Source organism: Spermophilus citellus, assembly GCF_964194105.1.
Source record: "Spermophilus citellus genome assembly, chromosome: 9".
Taxonomy (NCBI): Eukaryota; Metazoa; Chordata; class Mammalia; order Rodentia; family Sciuridae; genus Spermophilus; species Spermophilus citellus.
The window spans coordinates 13,757,976-13,781,236 of record NC_138191.1 but is presented as its reverse complement, the minus strand read 5'-3'; the positions used below and the strand labels follow the sequence as shown (position 1 = coordinate 13,781,236).

Sequence of the window (23,261 nt, the reverse complement as noted above, 5' to 3'; positions counted from 1 at the left end):
TAAAAAGTTCTGGGGATGTAGCTCATTAGGAGAGTACCTCTGGGTGCAGTACCTAGTAAGAAATATAAATAAACAAACAAACAAATGAATCAATGTAAAACCGGACCCGAAAGGACCTCTTGGTTAGAGAAGAAGAATGGGAGTGCCATAGGGGGCTTCTCCTTTCCTGTGGTTCTCAGGCATCAAAATCCATCTGGGGAGGTGCTGGGTAATACTTGGGTTCAAATCCACCTCTGCCAGGTACTAACTAACCAGCTACTCACTTGACCATTCTGAATTCAAGTCATTGGCAAAGTGAAAACCTAACCTACCTCCCTGAGTTCTGCGAGGGTTAGATAGACTGATGGTGTAAAGTATGCATATTTAGTGCTTGAGGACACCATGGCTGCTCAATAAGCATTCCTATACGTGTGGAGGTAGAGGCCAGTGCCCATGAACACGGCCCAGTCCAGCTTTTGACAATTTCATATCCCTTCCTCAGTGCTGTTCTCCCCTGACACCCTGCAGTCTGTCCTTGTCCCTACCCATTCAAGTGGACTACTGGGCAGGTGGAGGGACTCACCTTTCATCCTCTAGCCAGGCCCCTGATGTCCCATCAGCCCCACCAGCCAGCTGAGCCCCCGCAGTCTTGTTGATCTCCGTCACACCCACACTGCTGAGGCCTGAGGGCTCCTTTCTCCTCAGGAGGTCGTTGACTTTGGCCCCCACGGCTTTGCCTAGGTTCTTGAGGTGCTGGCTGCTCCCCACCCTCACTCCTGGTCCACCAGGCTCTGAAGAGCCAAGGGTGGCAGAGCTGGGGGCCACAGGTCTGGACAGGTGGGGGAAGGAACGGCTCGACTGGAGCTTCGGAGTGAGGGATGTGTTCAAATTCTCAAACATGCTGTGGTCAACTAGGAACAAAGAGGGGAGAAAGAAATTGATGAGTAGACACGAGCAGGACCATACCACTGGGCTTTTACTTGCTTTATACCAGGCCCCAAACTTGTAACTTCATAAGGCTTCAGAAACATACAAGAAATAGCCAGCAAAGATGCTCTTGGACTTTCCAGTACAGTTTTCTTGATGGGACCTAGGACCAGAAATTCCAGTTCTGTCCTACCCAAGTTAATCAGTGACTCATTAGCCATAAAAAGGCAAACATTCCTTTAAATAAACCTCTTTGACTCAAGGTTTGATCCCTCTACCTTGGGGGTCACCAGGCCCTTTGAAGTGAACAAAAAAATGAGAATGAAGCAACAAAATGTGACATGTTTACGTTGCCACAAACACATGCTGAGCTCTCTGACTCAGGTGCTGGGACGGAAGCCGGTGGAGGGATGGCAAGTACGAGGCTTGGTGCTGAATGTTCCCTTCTGAAAGCCACATGTTTAGCACATTTTCTCCATGGAAAATGGGCCAGCAGTTCCTTAGGTCTTGGAAGACTAGGTCAGCACCTGAGCAGAGAGGTCAAGTAGTGGATCAGAACCAGCTCATACCAAAGGGACAGGTACTCAGAGGCAGTAAAGCTCAAGGATCCTTATAAACCCCACCTCAATTCTTACAATGTAATGTGGGGAAGATATCTATTTATAAATGAGGGAGGGGCTCAGTTCATAATGAACTGCAGGGCCCAAGATTACAATGCTGGCTGATGGTTAGTCTGAAACTAGAACTTGTAACTCAGAGCTCAGGGCTCTTTTTCCTGCCTTGGAACATGGAACAGCTGCCTACATATACCTAGTAGATGGCCCTTCTCTTGGGGATCTCCCTTTGGCTTGAACAATGAACTAGAAGGACTGGGTAGAGACCCACTGCATTGTGAACTTTTGCAGGGCAGAGGCCATGCAGCATCCATCTTTGTCTTCAATGCCTAGACTGGGCCTAGTATATAGTTTGTACTCAATAAATATTTTTGAATTGAATTTCTAAAATATATTTTATGGATGGAGAATTTGGAAGGCCAAATGGTAGCCCCAAGGTTTGTTGTTGAAAGGGCTGGACCTTCAGGCTCTAGGCCAGGCTCTCCATACACTGGCACTTAGGCATCCTCTCCATACCTCAAAAAAACCACCTCAGTAGTCAAGGCAGCCAGACCCACTCTGGAGCCCTGAAATTGGACCTGAGTTGTCCATATCAACTGCCCCAGATATTTTGTCAGTCTGGGAGAAGAACAGGTTCCATTTGGTCCAAGAGCTACTCTCGTTGTTAACACCTCCATGAAGCCTTTCCTGATAATAACTGAGGTTTGAGTGTAGTTTTGCTTCTGTTGGAGATTGGCTTGACGCAGTTCTCTCTCTGCCTGTGTACTACTGAGTCCTGGGTCAGGGGGATCATTTCTCTTTCTTGAGGTTTCAGCAGGGCCAACTATCTGGATAAGCCATATTCCAAGGGACTTTGGGTGGCAGGGAGAAAGCCATGGGAAGAGGGGTGGAGGCCTTTCCCTGAGGATGTGAGCCCCCTGGTCTTCGCCTCTGTAACTGCCCTTGACATACGTGCAGGTGAAAGCACCGTTGTGGGTAGGGGACATGCCAGGGAACTTGGATTATGGCATCCCTGGGATGGAGGGCCCAAGCTGTCTGTGTGTACCTGCCACAGCAGCAGGAATACCCACTCACCCCACAACAAGCTGGGCCCTTGACTCCTGGTTACAGAGAATAACCACAATTCACCTATCATGCCTCAAATCCCTCTCATTTCCCTTACTCCTGTACTCTGCCATGTAGCAAGGATTATTTGGAAACTAAACAATTTATTGTCTTCCAAACCAGAAAGTATATGGGTCACTATGGAATCATAACAAAATGCTTCGGTGGAACACACTGGGAAAAGTAAGCCCTCCACCATTTCCAGGATCAGAACTTTCTGTGGTGGTTTCCTTTTGGTTTAAAATAAATTCCAGAGAAGACACATTCATTTTTTTTTTAAGTACGAAAACCTCCTGTCAGAGTGATTTTTAAACTATGAATTATGAGTAAAGTATGTATAAATTACTATTATTATTTTAAAAACATATTTCTTTATAACAAGCAAATAACTTTTTGATTAGGCACCATTAGGATCCCCTGTCTTTCTTGTTCTCTACCCTTCAAAATCTAGTCTACAAAAAAAACTGAATTCCTAAGTGATTTAAAAATAACCTGCCATAGACTCTCTTTACAATTGTCTAAATCTTTCTGGTAAATATACCTGTCTTTAAAATAAAATGGTAAGTTCTTCGTGGGGCTATGGTATCTTTAGCACTTTTCATTTTCTGCAATGCCTGGCTTAGGGCCTTGTGTGATACTAGGCATTTAATGGTAGTTTAATTGATGTTGACTTTTAAATTAATTCTTAAAAACCAAGTGCATGATGAGCTGACAGTACATGGAAACTGCTCATAAGTCTGTTTCCACTTATAAAAACCACCCAGAAACTCCTCTATAAAGTCACTGTGAGGTTTATTGAAGTCAGACCAGGAGAAACTGTCCTTCTTTCCAAGTGAGCTTGCCTGGGGCCTCCATCTCCACAACTGAGGGATGTGCAATCAGCCTCTTTTCTGCTGATGACTCTAATGACCCCTGCAACTCTGTCCCTCCTGCCTTAGGACAAGAGGTTTGGTGATTCTGAAAATAATGGTGATGGAAGGAAGAGACAATAGAATCCCAGCTGGTGGCCCTCCCAATAGCAACCCCCAACATGCATATACCCAAGCTGAGGAGGGCATCTGGGGACATAAGTCATCCACAAGAAAGAGAGTATCTTACCTGTCCGAGAAAGGGGCTCGGAAAGCAGGTGGGAAACAAATGAGAGAAAGACACATTTTACGTAGTGACCAGCTACTTTGAGAGTGTCACCTGCTGTATGGGTCACCATCAACAGCACATGCAAGACAGAGGACCTGCTACTAGCAGTGTACTAAACCCTAAAATGACCACATTCCCACAGACACTTTAATAACTAAGCCAAAACAGAGCCATATTTTAAAAACTCTACCAACAGCACTGAGGTATTTAACTTCCCAAGTTTCCCCCCCAATATTTTGAGCACCCTTTACATTAAGTATATCTCCAGTTCCTAATTGATAGTGAGAGAAATGTGATTGGTTAAGGCAGAAAGAAATTCTAAGTCCCCTGGGAGTGAAACACATCATTCACATGATGCTATTTACATTTATTTACACCTATGTAAATTGCTAGACTTTAGCCAGAAAGATATTCATCCACTTCAACTCAGAGTCTAAATTAATAAAATGGAAAAGTCAAGCAGCAGTGCATTTGTACACTATCACCCAGGTAGCTGATGGAGGAGGGGATTATGAGTCATGTATACCAATTTATAAACTCATGATCTTGCTTTATACCATGATGGCCCAAGTGAAATTACTAGTGTCTCAAAAATGCCAAAATACTCAACTTCAATTTGTATCTCAATGTGTTCTAAAATTCCAAATCAGGCCAGAGGTAAAAAACATTAAAGAAAACCAGGTTCTCCCACTGCCCTTCAAACATTTAGAGATGAAAAGACCACTCTGGGCTCCATGCAAAAGTTGAAGGTGCCATGTTCCTTCATAGGCCACACCACTGTGACAGGAGCTGATTTAAAGCACAGCTAAGTAGCTAGTGGACAGGTTGTGACAATATGGAATGGGGTAACTTCAGCTTATCTTCAAGGTCTCACAGTCATCTTTCAAACTTACTCCACATCCCACCAGTACACAAAGTTATTAAATGATAAATCAAAGCAGAGAGAAGAGACAGCCCTGCCTCCTTGGAACCTATAGTCTCACCAGCAAATTGGCTTAAAACAATGAACAAAATGGTGTCCATTTGTGTTTTAGTCACATTCAGAAAAGAGCACCAACCATTCAAACAATGTCTAATAGCTATCCTTTGGAAAAAAATACATTAAAGTATTTAGGTATAAAAGGACATAATGTTCACAACTTACCTTCAAATACTCCAGAAAAAAAAATTATGTGTACACATACATATGTAGGGAGGGGAAGAAGAGGGAGGGAAAAGATAAACCAAATAGGGCCAAATGTTAGCAAGAGAAAAATCTATAGAGAGGATCTATAGATGGTCTTTATATCAATTTTGACTTTAAAAATTATATAAGGGGCTGGGGATGTGGCTCAAGCGGTAGCGCGCTCGCCTGGCATGCGTGCGGCCCGGGTTCGATCCTCAGCACCACATACCAACAAAGATGTTGTGTCCGCCGAGAACTAAAAAATAAATATTAAAAATTCTCTCTCTCTCCTCTCTCACTCTCTCTAAAAAATAAATAAATAAAAATTATATAAATTTGAAGTTATTTAAAAAAATTAAATATATACCTCAAACCAAAACAAATGAACAAACCAATAAATAAAATGGAGACCAAAAAAACAGAAACTAAAACAAAAAGATAAAAGAAGAAACAAAAATATTCAGTGGCAAATAAAGGAGAAGAAAAGCAAGACAGTTATTCAGAGAGAACAAAGGTTCCCAGAGCTGGGGAGTATAGCAAAATCAACAGAGAAAAGGGACAATAGTAAAGAACAAAGGGGACAGACAGAGGACATCATTATGATATCTCCACTGTATTCTTCCTTCTCTCTGGGTATTCTCAGCCAGGGCAAGGCACAGAGAAATGACAAGTCAAAAAATATTTAGCAATTAAAAGGAAAAAGAAAAAAGAATCTCGCTTACAACAGACTGCATCCACCTTTCAGAAGTATAACCTAGCTGGTGAATGGAATCATGTGACCTTGTGATGTCAACTGTGCTCAGAATGTTTATCGTCTGGACAACCTGGCCAGCCTCTTGGGAGCAGGCGTGTGATCGTCATACCCCGCAGTGGTCAAAATATGGAAAACTTCTCACTCCTCAGCATCTCTGGACTTCGAATCTCTTCCTCTGCCTTGAGCACTTTTCCTGATATTACACCCTCACATGCCACCAGTTTACCAGGTAAACTTTAGTGTCACTAGGGCCGCAAAGATGTAGGGTTTTTAGGAAGCTTTTACTTAAGTACCCTACCAGGTCATGTCACAGGACCAAAATTTAGCAAGAAAGCCAAATTACACTGGGGAGAAAATCATTTTTCAAAATACTACATTCCAGGTAAAAGTAATTCCTGCTGTTTAATAATTTTTTCATCAGGAAAGAATAGGGGAAACACTTGTTATCTAATTTTTCCCCTAGAACCTGAGTGAATTTCAAGGTGGTGAGCTGTCTACATAAAGAAAAGGTATTTGTTTTGACTGATTTAAGAAGCTGGAGAAGATTAAGACATATCTATCATCAGGTGGAGGCTAAGCAGCTGGGAACTGATAAGCCCATCATGGAATAAAGTTGGACACTGTGAGGACTTGCTATTCAAAGTGTAGGTCCCAGTCCTACATTAGCAACATCACACAGGAGCCCATTGCAAATGCAGAACTGGCCAGGCATGATGGTGCATGCCTGTTATCTCAGTAACTGGGGAGGCTGAGACCAGAGGATCACAAATTTGAGATCATCCTGAGCCATTTAATGAGATCCTGTTTCAAAAAAGAAAGAAAGAAAGAAAATAGGGGTAGGGGAGAAAATAAAAGAAAGGACTGGGGATGGCAGTGTTAGAGCATCCCTGGGTTCAATCTCAGTACTGCAAAGGAAGAAAGGTAGAGCTCAGGCCCCCACCCCTGACCGACTACATCAGAATCAGAATCTGCATTTTTAACAAGATATCCAGGTGGTTCCCAAGCACATAAAAATTTGAGACAAACTTGATTAGTTGTTCTAAATATCCATTAATATACATGACATTTATAAATCTTTCACCCAAACTGAGCACAGTTACTGCCCTAGGATTTGGGGCAGATCCACTTTTTCTCCAAGTGTTAGTAGCCATTCCAATGCATGCCATGCAGCAGAGGCCCATGTGACCCCACCCTGGCTGTGGGCATGAGATGTCTCAACCAAAGAACCTGGCTTCCCATCCTCAACAGGACTATGCAACACAGCTATGTAGCCTGTGACCAGAGCTCACTCTCTGGATCCAGGGCACCCAGAGGCCTGCAATGTAGAATGAAGTCACACATGATAAACTACAGGGGGGTCAGGTACAGGGCAGGACGAGCCAGAGAGAGAAGTGTCATCTGAGCCACATCTTTTTAAAAAATTTTTTTTCTTGAAGTACTAGGGATTGAACCCAGGGACACTCTACTACTGAGCCACATCCCTCACCCCTTTTTAGTTTTTATTTTGAGACATGGTTTCACTAAGTTGCCCAGGCTGGCCTTAAGCTCACCATTCCCCTGCCTCAGCCTCCCGAGTTGCTGGGATTACAGGTGTACACCACTGTGTCCAGCTCTTAATGTACTCTTTCCAGAGGATCTTTCTTAGGTTTGAATAAAACTTCCCCATTTGGAATTTCCCAAGATGTCATCCAGAATAGCTATGCCTTTTGGGGTTTGAGAGATCACTGTTTGACTTCAGCTTTGAGATCCCTTGATGTACCATAGGTATGTCTTGGGGAGACTCAAGAAGAAGGCTCCCAACCTTGCTCAGCTCACCAGAGTGTTTCTTCTATAACCCAGATATTACAAAGGCAGCGGTACCCACTGAGGTTTCCAGCTCAGCTCAGGCCTTGCCATCCCAGTATCAAAGCAGTGCTCTCCGGCATGGGGTACATAACACAGTGCCTGCACCAGGTGAGGTCTTCTCCAACTCTGGGTGGGGGCATGTGGGAAACTGAAGACGGACAGGGGCTGTTCCCCTAAGGGAAGGATGTCTGCAAGCTGGATCACCATGTGCTACCTTCTCTCTGTTCCTTCCTCTTTAATAGATACCCATAGGCCTATGGAGGCCTCTTGCTTCTTCTCTCCAACTCTCAAGTTGGTGTGGATCAGTTTCTGTCTGAGTTGTTGAGGGATTAAGACAGGCAGTGAGTCTGTTAAAATGCTCACAAGAATAGGTGGCAAAAGAAGGGACTACAGGAGGTTAAAATCCAGCTTAACTATCTGCTGGGCTGCTTGTCGAGGTCAGTCCTCAGAGGACAAAGTATCTCCCGGGAGAGAAGGATCTGATAGCAAGGCTTAGTTTAGTGCCTGGACATCCAATAGCCATTTGTAACAACAGGAAAAAAAAAAAAGCAGGAAAAAATCCCCTTACACTGCTCTTCCCACCCTGTTTCCCACCTGGTCTCAAGCTGCCATCAAGGTAGAATGGAAGTCACTCAAGGTCATGTCTGACGGCCTGTCATCTTGCCTTGCTGCTTCTCCTGAGGGCTTCCAGCTTCCTCAATTTGACTGTCCCCCTGCCTGCAGCCCAAGGCTCAGACTCAGCCCTTTCCTTTGCAGACTGCACCTTGGGGGACACCCAGAATGGGGAGCAGCTAAGGCGGAACTGCACCATCTACCGGCCCTGGTTCTCCCCTTACAGTTACTTTGTGTGCACGGATAAAGAGAGCCACCTGGAGGCCTATGGCTTCCCAGAGGTGGAGAGGGATGAGGGCAGGGGGGACAACTGCCTTCCTGAGGACATGGCTGAGAGCATCTGCTCATCATCTTCCTCCCCAGAAAATACATGCCCCCGAGAGTCCACCAAGAAATCCAGGCATGGCTTGGACTCCGCGGACTACATCACGTCCCAGGACATCCTAATGGTCTCCAGGTGGCAGCCAGCCCAGCAAAATGGCTACAAGTGTGCAGCCTGTTGCCGCATGTACCCTACCCTCCACTCCCTCAAGAGCCACATAAAGGGGGGCTTCAAAGAGGGCTTCAGCTGCAAGGTGTACTACCGTAAGCTCAAAACCCTCTGGGGCAAGGAGCAGAAGGCCCGGCAGTGGGACAGGCTCTCCTCAGGGAGCTGTCAGGCTTTCAAGTAGCCTGTCTAGACACCTCAGGTTCATAGGGGACAAAGCCTATTTATGTCTCTAGTGAGATGCCAATAAATCAAAGTTAGCCACAGTCTTCTGTCAAGTCTGAGGTCACCCTGTAGTCCATCCCAGTACAGTCAGTCCTCACCCCTTCTTCTAATGGTTGCCTAACAGCACGAGGCCCATTTCTCAGCCTGCCCTTCCCGCTCCTTTTAAATAAAGACAATTCCTGAAGTTTGGGTCTATCCTCCAAGACAGTGGTTCTCTAAGTAAAAGGCTCCAAGACAACAGTATTAGCATCCCCTGGGAATTTGTTAGAAACAAAATTCTCAGGCTCCACTCAGACCTACTGTGTTAGAAACTTTAGGGTGGGAGCTTAGCCACCCTTAACCAGTCTTCTAGGTGACACTAAAGCAGGTCATACATGAGAACCTCTGTTCTAGGATCCTAGACTTCTGGTCCTATAAGATCAGTCCTTGCTCTATACCGGGGAGGAGAATTTGGGCATCCTCCCCTGTCTGCAGGGGAAGAATCCCTGCAGTTTGACAGGCTTCCTAGATGTTAGATCTTCTGAGGGGGTGGGATAAAACACTCCTGAGCTTAATTAATGCAGAAAGAGATGAAGAAGGCCAGGCCCGTCCTCAAAATATTCACCACAATCATTCACTTAGAATGGGCACCTCTTGCTGAAGAATAGAGGCACCTTGACCCTGGGTACATCTTTTCATTGCTATTTTGAATCATATCAAAAGGGGCAGGAAAACTGGGAGTCATAGTACATGCCTGTAATCCCAGCAACTGGGGGAACTGAGGCAGGAGGATTGCCAAGTTAGAGGCCAGCCTGGGCAATTTAGAGAGACCAGATTCTGTGTCAAAAGATAAAAAATAAAAATATAAAAAGGATTGGGGCTAAAGCTCAGTGGTAGAGTGTACTTTGGTTTAATTTCTAGTAAGGCAAAACAAACCAAACCAGCAACCAAAAACGGCAGGTAAAGGTGAAAATACTGTTCCCCCAATACCAATGAATGTGTCCAATGACAGTCCTGACTCTTTACTCCATTTCTGCATGACCTTACTGCTAATCTGACCCAGAAATATAGAAGAGCATCAGGGATGCAAGCAAGAACATTTATTTTGCTCATTATGTGACTCAAAGGAAAAAAAAAAAGGCTAAATGCTTGCTGCCCCCCCCATCCCCTCCCCGGTCTTATTTTCCTCTTATTTCAGTTCCTTGATGACTCTGTGGGCTTCTAACTATAATGGGACATTTCTGGTCAGGGATCTGGCACCAATCTTCCTTAGTCTTTGTCTCCCCAACAAATGGGCCAGGGGGTGGTGTGGAGAGTCCTCCCTTGTCCTTGCAGAGAATACCCAGTAACTCTTCTTGGGGCCTTACTTTATGTTTTAACAAAGCTGCTCCTGCTTATCACTGTGCTGCTGAAGTATCAACTATGTTTTTTTCATTCCCCACAGAGTGAGAGAAGCTGGGCTCAAATTCCTATTGCTTCATATGCTGTGAGACCACCTCAGGGCCCACACCTGTCACTCCTACTTCTCACCTGTTCTATCCCCACCCTACCCAGTCAGAGTCTGGAGTCTACCTGTCAGGTTCAGGAGCCAGGACCTGTGGGGTCATGACCTGTCCACAGTGGGGCGGAGTGGTCTCTTAGGCAATCTTGACATCATTCCCAAGATACTGGCCCCTGAGGGATCAGATGAGTGACTAGGAAAATGGTTTTAGTCTTCACTCTGAGCTTGTGTTTCTAACTGGAAAAGCCACTTGAGCCCTAGAAGATTTCTGTACATAAGTAGCTATGCATGCATGTCACCCCTTGATGGGACTCCTTAGCAAGTACAGAGAGAAGCACATTCAGGGGACCAGGAGGCCATTCACGGTCTCACCATTATCTGGACCAGGAAAGGAACTGGTTCCTAATCTTCTGCCCTCTGCCAACCCCATGCTCCCTTCTCCAGGGCTTCTGCATCACAGCACCAAATAGTCAAGAAAGGAAAAGTGGTCTATGACCAGCACAGGTTCAGATCTAGGAAACTAAAAGATAAACTGTACTGTACCCTGGGTGACTGCCAGGCACTCCCCGGTGGGTGCTTTAGCTTTTATTTATTTATTCATTCAATCACTTAGCAATATTGAGGATTGAACCCAGGGCCTTGCCCATGCCAGACAAGTGCTCTGCCACTGAGCTACATCCTTGGCTGGGTGCTTTAAAAATGCAATCTCATTTACTCTGATAATTGCTTTATGTACTATCCCATTTGACAGATGAGAAAATAAAGCTTAGTTCATTTTGCTCAGCCAAAAAAGAACAGAGGGTGTGTGAACCTGGTTTTTCTGACCCCCTCCCCATTTTCTCCCTGGCCTGGACCTGCCAGAACATCAGACCTAACAACCACTCTGCCTTCAAAATGGTTAAATTTTCCAGCCAAAGACCTTAGAAATGAGAAAGGTGAAGGCTGTTATGTGAGATTCTGGGGCTCACTTCTTTTGTTTTTAATATTTATTTTTTAGTTGTACACAATACCTTTATTTTTGTTTATTTATTTTTATGTGGTGCTGAGGATCGAACCCAGGGCCTTGCACATGCTAGGCAAGTGCTCTACTGCTGAGCCACAACCCCAGTCTCTGGGGCTTACTTCTGATATGCTCCTTCCTTCCCCAGTTTTGTGCCTCCTTTTCATTTCTGCTGCATGCAGGAGAGCTCACTTTCCCAGGAGTCAGGACTGCTCTACAGAACTGTGTGGCAATGAAGCCATAATACTTCCAGGTAGCTATGGAGAGGAACCTGTTTTCCTCCTTGTATGGGCCCATTCAGACTCCTACCAACTACATACCTCAGACATTTAGTGAGCGGGTCAGTGAAATTGTATAATCTTGATCTTAGCTATATTGGGAACTATCTTATATAGTAATTCTTCATGCATTCAAAGCTCTGCCTTTGCCAGACATGGTGGCACACATTTGTAACCCCAGCTACTGGGGAGGCTGTGGCAGGAGGATCATAAGTTCAAGGCCAGCCTGGGCAACTTAAGAGACACCCTGTCTCAAAATTTAAAAAGGGCTGAGGATAAGTGGTATAGCACTTGCCTAGCATACATGAGGCCTGGGCTTAACTCCTAGAACTGCAAAAATGAGACTCAACTCCACTTCCACCCACACAGTGTAACTCTTCATTGCAGGGGGCTCTCTCTCCTATGTACCACAGGATATTCAGCAGTACCCTTGATTTCCACCCACTACCTGCCAGGAACATCCTTCCCCTAGCGTGGCTAACAATGTTTCCAGACATTTGTCAAATGTCCCCTGGTGAGCAAATTATTCCCAGTTAAGACTAGTGGTGTTCTATATAAACTGCAACAGAGGACACCACCGCCCCCCACTCCTTCAGGAGACTGAATTTTTCCTAAACCCCATACCTTTGGGAACCATGTCACAGAGCTGATGCCGCCTGGCTTGGAAACTGAGTGAAGGAGAGAGGGACAGAAGGAGCAAGTGAAATAGAAGCAGCAAGAAAAGACAAGTTTTTAGAAATATGAAAGGTTTATTTAGCAAAAGCCACTAGACTAGTGACAACATCCAGGGAGTAAGTGCACTTACATTAACAGAATCTTTTCCCAGAGAGTTGATCCAACAGAGTTAATGACAACAGTTTTGGGAAATAGAGGGCTGAGGGAGGCAGGATAGGCAAGTAGGAGGAAGCAGTCAAGCAAAGAGTAAATAAAGGCATACAACTCCTAAACAAGATCAGTTGAGAGGAGTGAGACTAGAAAGAGGTTTTACAGATAGCATATAAGCAGGAATATAAGGAATATAATTTTTAGTCCCCATATACAGTCCATCCTGTGCAGAGAAATTCTTTTCTAGCTCTGCAGCTCTGAGAGCCTTGTGTGCCCAAGAGTCTGCTGGCACCTGGGGTGGGCTGGGCACCAGTAATGTAGGGGACCCTGGTGTCCACATGTCCTCCATATAGGGCAGAGACGAAAAAGAGGAAGGCCGAGTTGAGTTAGCAAAGCAAGAAGCAAGGAGGGAGGAGGACAGAGAGACATCGCTGGGCCATCAGGTCTGCAACATTTCCTTTCCTGCCCTGTTGGCCCCAGGGAAGGTGGGTGGGTGGTGACACTTCAAGGCTTCTAGGTCTGTCCTTCATCTCCAGCTCCAGAAACCAAGTGTGCACAGATTTAAGTCACACTAGGGAAGGTGCCAACAAATGAATGAATGCCCCAGGAAGGGCCTGAAGCAGGGGTAGGGAGAGATAGAGGCAAAAACCCAACAAAAACAAAAACAAAACAAAAAAACAACCAAGGGTAAAAGTCTTGAATGGGTCCTAAGTCAGCATCACAGATAACTTACTCTAATTACTTAATCTCATCTCCATTTCTCCCTTCCCTTCATAAGATTTTTGAGATGGTTTTATAGACACTTTCTTCCTCACCCCATTCTATATAAGCATTCTCCATCTACAGTCCACACACCTATTCCATTGGCTTCTGGCTTTATCCTTAGCTCCTGCTACTGGCAGTGAGCCTTGAGAAAAAGACCTTCTACTACTCTTATGGTCAAAATCCTGATGGTATCAAAGTTCCAAGACTCAAGGAATCCTGGGTTAGGATTTCATAAGCCAGCTAGGCTGAACCAAACTGGATTCCTGACAGTTGCTCCTTTAGTTTTATAAATCTCATGTTCCTGTTTCTTCCTTCCCTGTATAACTGGACCTACTTTCAATGGTTAATTAGAGAATATAACATATAAAACCATGACTCTCCAACTAGATGCATGTTAGGAAAATGAAACAAAATCTATTGTTGATCCCTGGAGATCTCTTTTCACTTTTCTCCCATTACTTCTTACAAGGCTGCAGTCAGTACACACACACACACACACACACAAACATACATACACACACAGCATCCCATCCTACTTTCACTGACACCCTCATGCACCAGGGAGGGCTATTTAAAGCTGTGTTTATTTCCTTTAATTTGGATTTTCCAATCTAGAAGAAATCCAACAGCGGCTTTTTATGAAAGGGCTGAGTTTGCATTTATATAAATTCCAAAGTAAAGCTGAGGTTGAAGAACTCCATTTGGGGCAATTATATCCTTATCAATTGGCCCCATAATAATACTTCAGTTTGATCTGTAGCTTGTGGCCCAGGATGAAGACTTCTTCCCCAAAAAATATGACTCAAGCATATCTGAGCCCTATTTTCTGGCATCTGAATATCTGTTAACAACCACTTAAGGCCTTACAGGAGCAAAAGGAGCTTTTCCTTGCATGCCTAGTCAGTCTGTTACAAGTGGAGATCCCTAGGCAAGGCCTAGATGGTAAAAGATAAGTGTTGCACATGGCACTTTTTATAAGTGTGCTCAAGGCACGCACCCACAGATAGATGGGCCAGGGTGTCATGGCTATGGTCCCTGATCCAAGTGGCAGTGATTCTCAGTTATCAGTTTACATCCATTTTGTTTGTTTACAGTAAAAACTGACCACTATTGCCCAGTGGAGGGAAGAAGTGAGAGGTAAGGCAGGGGGCTCTGGGTCTCTGAGACTTTCACAGAGGCAAAGTGACTGCAAAAGCTTTGTCTGGCACAGCCTGAGGCAGAACACTGGGCACTTCCAATCGTCTGTTTGTACAAGCTGGGCTGCAGGCAGGAGGCAGGGCTTCCAAACTGAAGAGTAAGACCTAAGGGATCTGTGGTAGCAAACAGGCTGTCCTCCCCCTGGGCTCTCTCATATCAAGGGTCTGAATGATGTTAATGGTCCCAGGCTCCCTCTGAAGCAACATCTAACATTCAGCTAGAGAAAATGTTTGGATTCAATTTTCTCTAATAGCTTATTCACTGTGACTTATGACACATCCAAATTCCATGCTCACACTGAAAGGAACAGTCTGACTTGCAGCTCAGAGCATTCAACCTCTGTAATGTCAGCAAGGGCTTGGAGAAGGAACTCTCCCATTAAGGTCAGGGAAGGGTTAGGCAACTCTTAGCATCCTGATATCCAAAGTACCTGAGAAGGTACCAGTGGCTTCCCTTTATGGTCAGGTTCAAGGAGGTGGGGAGAATGGAAGGACCACTGGGGCATCACACCACGAAGCAGAGGAGCCTGATAGTGCAATGGGTAGGGGTGGGGGTCTTCCAGCAGCCAGGTGGTCCTGAAGAGGGACCCTTTCCCCAAACGATGGGCTCTGGAAAGCCCTGTTCCCACCACCCTTTAGCCACAGGTAAAGACACAGCTGATCTGCCTCTGGGAATCCAATTTCTTCCCCCAATTACCTTCCAAAGTGAAATCCTAATCCTCCTCTGAAGCCTTACACACTCCGAGCCCCTGGGTGTCATCCACAGCAGTGTGCCTTCACAGGGCATCTCCCTACCAGCAGCAGACAGACATGGCCCGACCACACACCACAGCTGCCACCTTGGCAGTCTCCTCGCCCCGCATCTACACGGCTATCTCATCATCCAGGCTGTCGCCCAGCTCCTGCCTCTGCAGGACATTCAGCAGGCGCGGCAGCTCTTCCTGGGACCACGAATCCCGTTCCTCGCTCTCGTCCGTGTTGGACTCATATTCTGAGGCGATGCCGGACTCTCGGAACTTGATGAGCTCCAGGCCACCCAGGAGCGGCTCGCCCTGCGCAGGGTGTGGGGTGTCCTCGGGCGGGAGAAAGCGGAAGCACTCCAGCTTCACCAAGCAATCGCGCCTACCTAAGGGGCTGCCCGCGGGGTGGGCAAAGTCAGCCAAGCCTGCGCCCAATGGCGGAGAATGCAGGTCCTCTGGCTTGGGGGTCATAGGATCACAGAGCACAGGCAGGGCTCCGGAGCGGAAGGTGATCTCCAGCAAGCTGTCCTGGGAGCCCACTGTAGTGAAACAAGAGGAGAGGGGATGCAACGTCAGGCGAGGTTCTGGCTGGGAAGCTGTCCTTCCCTACAGTCCGAGCCCGTGCACGGGTCCTTCCCTGACCAACAACGCAGCACCTGGCTGGGCTAAGCATTTGGAACCTCCTCTTCCCACCCTCAAAGCATCAGATATTTGGCTGCAGGGGCTTCCTGAGAGCAGTAAACGCAGAGCAATGAGAACCATGTGAGGATTTGGGGAAGGCTACTGAGTGCCTTGAATGGGGTTTATGGCAAGGAAAAAAGTACCGGTTCAGAGAACCATACTAAAAGCATGCAGTAACTCTTTTTTAGTATAACCGTGTAAATCAGCATTAGTTAGGACAGAGCAGGGTCTCAACAAACAAAAATATGAACCATCTAGAGAGGCTTACATAATACTGAAGCACAGGGGCTCATAGCTCATACCTTTGGGCCCCTTTAAAAATAAAGACTCAAGCGTTGAGGATGTAAGTCTGTGGCACAGTACTTACCCACCACTTATAAGGTTCTGGGTATAATCCCTAGCTTCACAAAAATAAATAAATACAGACTTGTGGCCCTGCCCTAGACCTACTGATGGGGATCCTATAATATGCATCTTTTAAAAAGCTCATAGGATAGTTTGGGGGAATTACTGATATAGTTTGAAAAACATTAATTTTGTAATTAGACCTGGGAATGAATCTGGGCTCCACCCCTTGCTAGTCCTGTAACTTGAACTAGTTACTTCACCTCTAGCAGTCTCTTTTCTCTTCTATAAAATGAGTATAATAACATCTACCACCACAGGGATTAAATGAGCTCACATAAAACATGCTATCACAGTTTATGGCACAAGAGGTGATCAGTCGATATTTTTGCAGCCAACATGGACTCTGAGAATGCATATAACCCATGAGTACAACCAAGGTGAAGACACAGTGATGCACCACCTTCACTGCTTCCCAGCCCAGATTGGAGGTGCCTGGGTGGGGGTAGCACTTCAGGCTAGGTGCTGGGCAACTTCCACCACTGAGCAGCAAAGCTGTCTCTCTATTTACTCTGCTTCCTTATCTATTAAGTGGACATACTGTTAGATTTTTCTATGCAGGAGAGTTGTGAAATATATAATACATACAGAGAGAGTCAACTACTAGACAGTTTGAGGACTCTCACAGAATTCACAGAGAACATGGCACCTATTAGGTGCTCAATATATTTTGATTGAAAAAGCCCTCTCAGAAAGAAATGGGATGCCTTAGGATGCCTAAGCCCCCACCAAATAGAGAGCATGTGGCAGTGACTCCTAGTCAAGGCCAAGTCAGGCTGCTGGGTTTGAAGGCACCCAAAGTTTGCTCTGGCCCTGCAATTTTGTAATTCATGAATATACAGACAAAATAAACAAAGCTGCCTATTTTCTGCTGGAATATAAAGGCAAAGTCAGAGGTCTAATAAAGCATCCCCCAAAGCTTTAGGAAAATAGCATGTGTTTTCCAGAGCTTGCATACAAGGAGGTGTGGCTGGGCAGGGCACTGGCTTACTGGCATTCTGTCCTGACAGCTTCAGCTCCAGCTCCTGCACCTGCTTGACCAGCAGGGAGATGTGCTGGAGCATGTCCTTGTTCTGCAGCAGAAGCTGGTGCACGCGGGCCTGGGCCTCCAGCCGAGCTGCAGCTTCAGCAGCCAATTGATCCTTCAGCAAGTGAACCTGCAGAAAGGAGGAGGAAGGGAAGACAGAGAGAAGACAGGACAAAGAGAAGAGAAGGACATGAATGCAAATGAGAGTTGCCAGTGGGTGGCTAGGACCAGAGATGCCCTCTACATTCAACTCAAGACAAAGCTCTTCACAATGAAGTAGGCTCCTCAGCTTGTAATTTAGGAGGAGGAGCCAAAAGCAGCTTGGTCACGGCCCCTGTGGATCTCTCTGATTGTCTGGAGGGAGGGCCATAATGCATCACTCAGGTACTACTGTGAACCCACAACAAGGACAAGAGGCAGGAAAGGGCCACACTCCACCACAAACACTTCCCTCCATCCAGCCCTGCTGTGAAAACTCCTCCTGCACTCAACATAGCACTGCCATGTTGAGGGAGGTACCCTTTTCTCATCTTGTCTTTTAAAAAACAAAAACTCATACATTAACCTGCTCACTAAGAAACAGTGGCACAACAACCCCCACATAATCTTTTCCTTTCCCCTCCTTTTGCACAAAAATAACAAGAGCTAGGAAGCACTAAATTAGTGAGCTGGTTGTAATAAAGCCTTCCTTCTCATATCTGTGGATGCCAACTTCTCTGCTCAATTATCTGTTTCCTTGTTACTTCCCATATTGACACCTGGGATAGTTATTTCTTCCCGGAAGGAGTCAAATGTTTGCTGAGTGACTGATAACAAGGCCTCTTTTGACAACCCTTGAAAGGCTGAAATGGATGTTTATGGCAAGCTCTAACAATTCACAACATTCTATGATCGAGCAGCCAGCAAATGCACCCTCAGTGGGCAGTGTTACCTACTGCCTATTCTTAGTGTGTAATCTCCAAGTGGAGATAAAACTCAGTGGGAGGATATGGGGCAATTATATCAGGCTTCTGGCTTGAAGAAACTGAGTCACATGGCCAATAAAATGTCCACAATCTTGTGCTAAAAGGTGGATAGGGAGTCTCTGAGAGGGTTTCAGAAGGCCTCCAAGGAAAGGAAACTAGTGAGTTTGGTGACCTGGACCAAGGCAGCTATGGTGAAGAAGGTTTTCTTGGACCAAAACATAGTGTAAACAAACACTCAGAGTCAGGGTAGGTGGGGTGTGGAGTGGGGACAAAGATGGAAGGGAGGCAGCTGGTTTCTTGTTCAGATAACAAAGATTCTAGATTTCTGAAAAGCAACCTGCTCCAGAGACTCACATTTTGTCAGGGAGTAAAAGACCATCGTTATCTCACACTGCAACTAAGAGACCAGCCCCCAGTATCTGTCCCTTCCAAGAGCCAATACCAAGAAAATTACACTGTTTGGTACAGTGGCTATCTCTCTCTTTGCCAAGATCTGAGGACCTGACCTTGTAGTTGGCTCTGCTTCTAGCCAAGTTGAGTCCCTAATGAGATTAGCTGCCACTTTTCATTTGTGCTCCATGAGGTTGGGCTCATCCTCCCCCAAGGAAGATAGTGCCTATGGAATCTAAAGTAAATCTGTCCTTCACAAGGAATTGCTAAGGACAGAACTGATTTTTTGGTTAAGATGTCCGCTTTATTTGCTATTTCATACAAACTGAGGGAAGGTCTGAATAGGAAAAAAGTATCAATAACATTTTATCTAGATACCAAATGGTAGGAGGTTATTAAACCTTTATGTTCTTAGGTAAATGAGGCATGGAATAGTGTCTCCTGGGAGTCCCCCAAATCCTACTGGTTATAAGGAAGAGGGCAATTGCTGTGAGAAGCCCTCAAACATGCCCCTGGAGGAAAGTCCAGTTCAACCTTCCACCTGTGAGTTCTGTTACTTATTTAAACTAACAGTATAATTGAAAGGAATCTACCGAACAAATAGGATTGTTCATTATTCATTTTCTACTTTCTTTAGAACCAAATGGAAATATCAGGCAGAAATACGGAACAAATTTTTCGGTGGATATAAATGAAAAAGCAGAGAATCCCATATCCCACTAACTGATATCTCTTAGGGCTCCCTGCATACATCTACTAGGCTCAGGTCCTTACATCCCAATATGAACACCCCCCACAGAACAGGCCATTTAAAAGTGCTGGGCCAGGAGATGGAATGCTGGAGTCTGTGGGTTACTTCCTGGCCAACTACAGGTAACTCACTTCTCTCTGAACTTCAGCTTCTCCATCTGTTAACTGAGAGGGCTAGCTGTGGGCTTGTACAGTTGATTCCACATCCAGGGAGACACAGTGGCCAGTACTAGGGGCCACTTGCTATAGGTTCACAGAAAAAGAGTCCCCAGTTACCCATTGTGACTTCTGAGAATTAGGATTCAGGACAAAAGAGTGGTTTCTTCTTGCAGAAGACAGGGGGAAAGAAGTGGGAATCTTCCTTTGCAGGTATCCAAGTTCCAATGGTGGAGTGCCATCAACACTCTTTCAAAAGAAGACCCTGGAAACAAATGCTGCCATCGCAAATCCACTGGCACCAAGTGCCATGAGAACACACTCCTGAACTTGAGTGCGCCTTGTCCTAGACTAAATAAGAATTTTACATGTGCAAACAGAGTTATACCATTTCAGGTGCTTTAAACCTTGAGAATGTGAAAAGTAAATGCTGTTGTCACTACCCCAAACTAGCACTAATGAGCCCTTCTCCTTCTACAGCCATCACAAGTGACAAAAAGCAAGAGGCTCAAACCTCAGCTGAGGCAGTCTGTGCTGCAGGAGAACCCAAATCAGGTCAAGTGGGGACAAAATGGCCGGGACTTCTTTTAACTTTGAGGCAAAGTATCTATGGGCTTGACCTGGAAATGCTGGAATGAAGCAGCATTACTTCCGGCCTTGGTCTGGACAGTGTGCTATGGCTCACTGTGCTTTACTTCCCTATTCATAGGACAGGAGCAGAAAGCATCACCCCTTCTTCCCAAATGGGATGTTTATTTGTATTTAGCTTACTTTCCTTGCAAAGAATGAAATGCCTTTCAGAAAGGTAGACTGTATCAATTTCCGAAAAGGAACATGTTAGTGTATTCTTTCCAGAGCTGTGTCATCTCTGGCAATGATTATTCACTCATAGACTAAGTCAGTGACAAAGGCAACATGGTGATGTGGCACCAAGGCCACAGTCATGCTAGTGTCCAGGTCTGCATCCTAGCCCACAGCATAACATGTGTACATTCAACCTTTCACTCTCCAGCTCTGTGCTGCTTCCCCAAACTCTGACACCCACCCTCAAACCACCCAGCCACATCAGACCATGGCCCCACTCACTTTCTAGCCTACTTGCCTGGACTCCAGCTCCTCCATCAGAAGTGGGGGCAGGGCCAGGCTGAAGTTAGGGAGCAGTAGGCACATGGAAATGGCAGTGGAAAGAACCAGAGCAATTTGCCCTCACACACACTACACACACAAGCAGAGGCAGGCAGCGCTGTCTCAACATGCATGAGGCAGGAACTTGGGCAATACATACCAGGGTGCTGGGGACTGGGAGAAGCACAGGACAGATGCTAAATCTAGGGCCTGGGGTGGGGATGCGGAGCATTCTTAGCACTATTTGTCTAACTACAGCACACAGGATTGCAAAGCATAAATAATTAATTACTTGATTCCTAAACAAGCAGAACTGGCAGCAGGTAGAGGAGAAATCTTTAAATAACAATACTAAGCTGCACTAACATTCTCCCATGAGCTGGGCCAGGAATTGGCAAACTGTGAACAGATCTGGCCTACTTAGCTGTTAACAGTTAGCCACAAAGCCCAGATCAATTTTGGAGCCATGTAGGCCCAGTCCACAGCCATGCAGGTACTAGTTACATTCCAAGTTTGATCTAAGGTGTGATTATAATCACATTCACACTCTTGAACTTCGGGTTCATCTAAAAGCAGGGAGCCAGTGCAGCCAGGCAAGGCTCATGCTGGATTAGGGAGAGTGGTCAGAGGGACTTGGGTAATTCACTATTTACACACTGATGACTGACTTGGAAGTACTTAAGAATTGACTGAACACTACCCTTTACCCTTGTACCTCTAAGGCTAGGGCAGGCCCCTTAAGACCAGCTCTGAATGAATTTAGGATAAAACCAGGAGAGGTTGAGGTCTTACACCAAATCAAAACACCACAAAAGAGACCTGAGCCTGGTCCCAATGATAAGACCAGAACCAGATTGGCTGGGAACAATGGGGCAGGGAACATAGATAACATAACAAGTGACCACAAGAGTATACCTGTCTGTAAGAAACTGGAGCCTGATCCTTAACTTTTTATTCAGGATCAACAGAGGAGAGCTCAGATGCTCACAGAGAAAAGGAACATATATTCCCACCTGAAATTCTGAGGTCACAGTTTTGATCATTGAAATTCTGGGTACTGCTGGTATTTTAATGATGAAAGATAGACACCTCACAGTTTGCTGGCAATAGAGTCTGGCAGAATGAGTAAAACCAACCTCATGCTAGAAATGAAAATCACTCCTACTTATGTGGAGAAACCAAGCACACTGTAGTTGGTTTATTTCATAGTGTTAAAGACACTAAGATGACCTACCTAGTAACTCACCTACGTATCTGACATAATTGCTTGGATAACAAGGATTTGGATATTAACAAAAAGTGCTTAGACCAAATCCTACAAAGTGAGATGAAGAAAGAGTGCAGAGAAGCCTGGAATTCAGAAGCCTGAATGCCACTTTAGAACTGAATCTGTCACGGGACCAGGAGTGGAAAGCCAGCTTTTAAGTGACAGAACAATATCCTTGCTACGTTCCTAGGCAGTAAAAGCAAGATGCAGACAGAAGGAAGGTGGTCAGAGACTGACTGATGGGGATGGCAGGGAGGGGTAGAAGAAATGCTCAAGCAGCTAGCATATGATCTCAAAGTCCTGTCTCATTTGAAGTCTTTGGAAGTCTATCACTGTACTCAGAGTCACTGTACCAATATGAGATGTGGATGCTTTGAGGCTTTTCATCATGTCACTGCTTGAGCTGAGAGTAAAGCAGGGCTCTGCCAGTTATGTCCGACATATGAATGAGAAGCTAAGGCTGCCCAGCCTGCAGAAGTGGCTGGAACTGAGAGAGGCTAATGAAATGAATCCCAAACACCACACTGTTCTCTTTCTCCAGATTCACTGTCTTCTCAGAAGAGAGGCAATTAGAACAGGGCAGGGCAGGGATGTCCCATTGAGACATATGCTTGATTTTATACCAGAAAACCACTCTTCTGATTTCATTCTGGCTGAGATAGACCTATGATAAGTTATAGGTCTTATAGCTTTGCAGATGAGTGATTCCTTTTACCCCCACAACACTCTTATTGTGCGGAGATCATGCATTTGCAAATAATTTGTCTTTAGTACATAGCAATGACTTCATATTCAAATGCCTTTCTAATAATATCATGAATATGCATCAAGCCTACGCTTAGATAAATAATAATTACTTGGCAATTGATATGCTGAAAGATAAAAGAATTATGGTTGGAGAATGAATTTATATTCAATGGGAAACTTTTGGAAATGATGTGTTTCGGAATGGACCCAGTGCTGGAGCACTCTGGCTTTGTGTTCCTGTCATCCCCCATGCTAAGGAGGAGGGGATCCTCAGACTGCCACACCATCATTTACCATAGGAGATAAATTATTTTATCTGACAAAGAGGAATGATTCCCCCCCCCCCCAAACATAAGAAGCCACAAATGACATTCCCTCCTCTCTGTCACTGTTTTGGAAACACCTGTAAATCTTCCTACAACCACCACACATCCTTTGATCAGAATTTTTCATGGTAAGTATTTTTAAGGAGAATCTAGTACATTGGCAGTGGGCCTACTCTTCTGAAACCTACTGCAAAATCACCAATGAGACTGGTGCTACAGGCTCAGGTCAGTGGAGACTGTTCTTTTCAAGACCAAGTCACAGCAAATCCAATATGGCTAGACTGCCAAT

The 23,261-nt window shown here is 45.3% G+C and overlaps 2 protein-coding genes across 6 annotated transcripts in view; one reads left to right on the top strand and one right to left on the bottom strand.

Annotated features, from left to right (window-relative positions):
• The window catches only part of LOC308655993 (carboxyl-terminal PDZ ligand of neuronal nitric oxide synthase protein), a gene marked incomplete at its 3' end in the record, with an annotated part of 325,313 nt that overhangs the window by 3,839 nt on the left and 298,213 nt on the right, over nt 1–23,261 (bottom strand). For 2 of the 4 annotated variants that reach the window (XM_081306545.1, XM_081306546.1), the window contains exons 9-11: nt 17,211–17,376; nt 15,520–15,672; nt 563–890 (exon numbers count right to left, since the gene is read on the bottom strand). In XM_081306545.1, the coding sequence (XP_081162671.1) occupies nt 563–890; nt 15,520–15,672; nt 17,211–17,376 (647 nt within the window). Of the gene's footprint in view, nt 1–562; nt 891–15,256; nt 15,673–17,210; nt 17,377–20,609; nt 21,360–23,261 lie in introns of those variants that run through there. The other 2 variants (XM_081306548.1, XM_081306547.1) reach the window with 2 other exon arrangements.
• Nucleotides 5,792–8,808, top strand: SPATA46 (spermatogenesis associated 46; the record flags this gene model as incomplete). 2 transcript variants are annotated; one of them, XM_081307836.1, is made up of 3 exons in its annotated part: nt 5,792–5,909; nt 7,520–7,633; nt 8,282–8,808. In XM_081307836.1, exons 1-3 carry the CDS (start codon nt 5,807–5,809, stop codon nt 8,806–8,808), a joined length of 744 nt encoding a protein of 247 aa, XP_081163962.1. In that variant the 5' UTR covers nt 5,792–5,806. The 2 variants fall into 2 exon arrangements, with proteins under 2 accessions (XP_081163962.1, XP_081163963.1); XM_081307837.1 differs by lacking the exon at nt 7,520–7,633.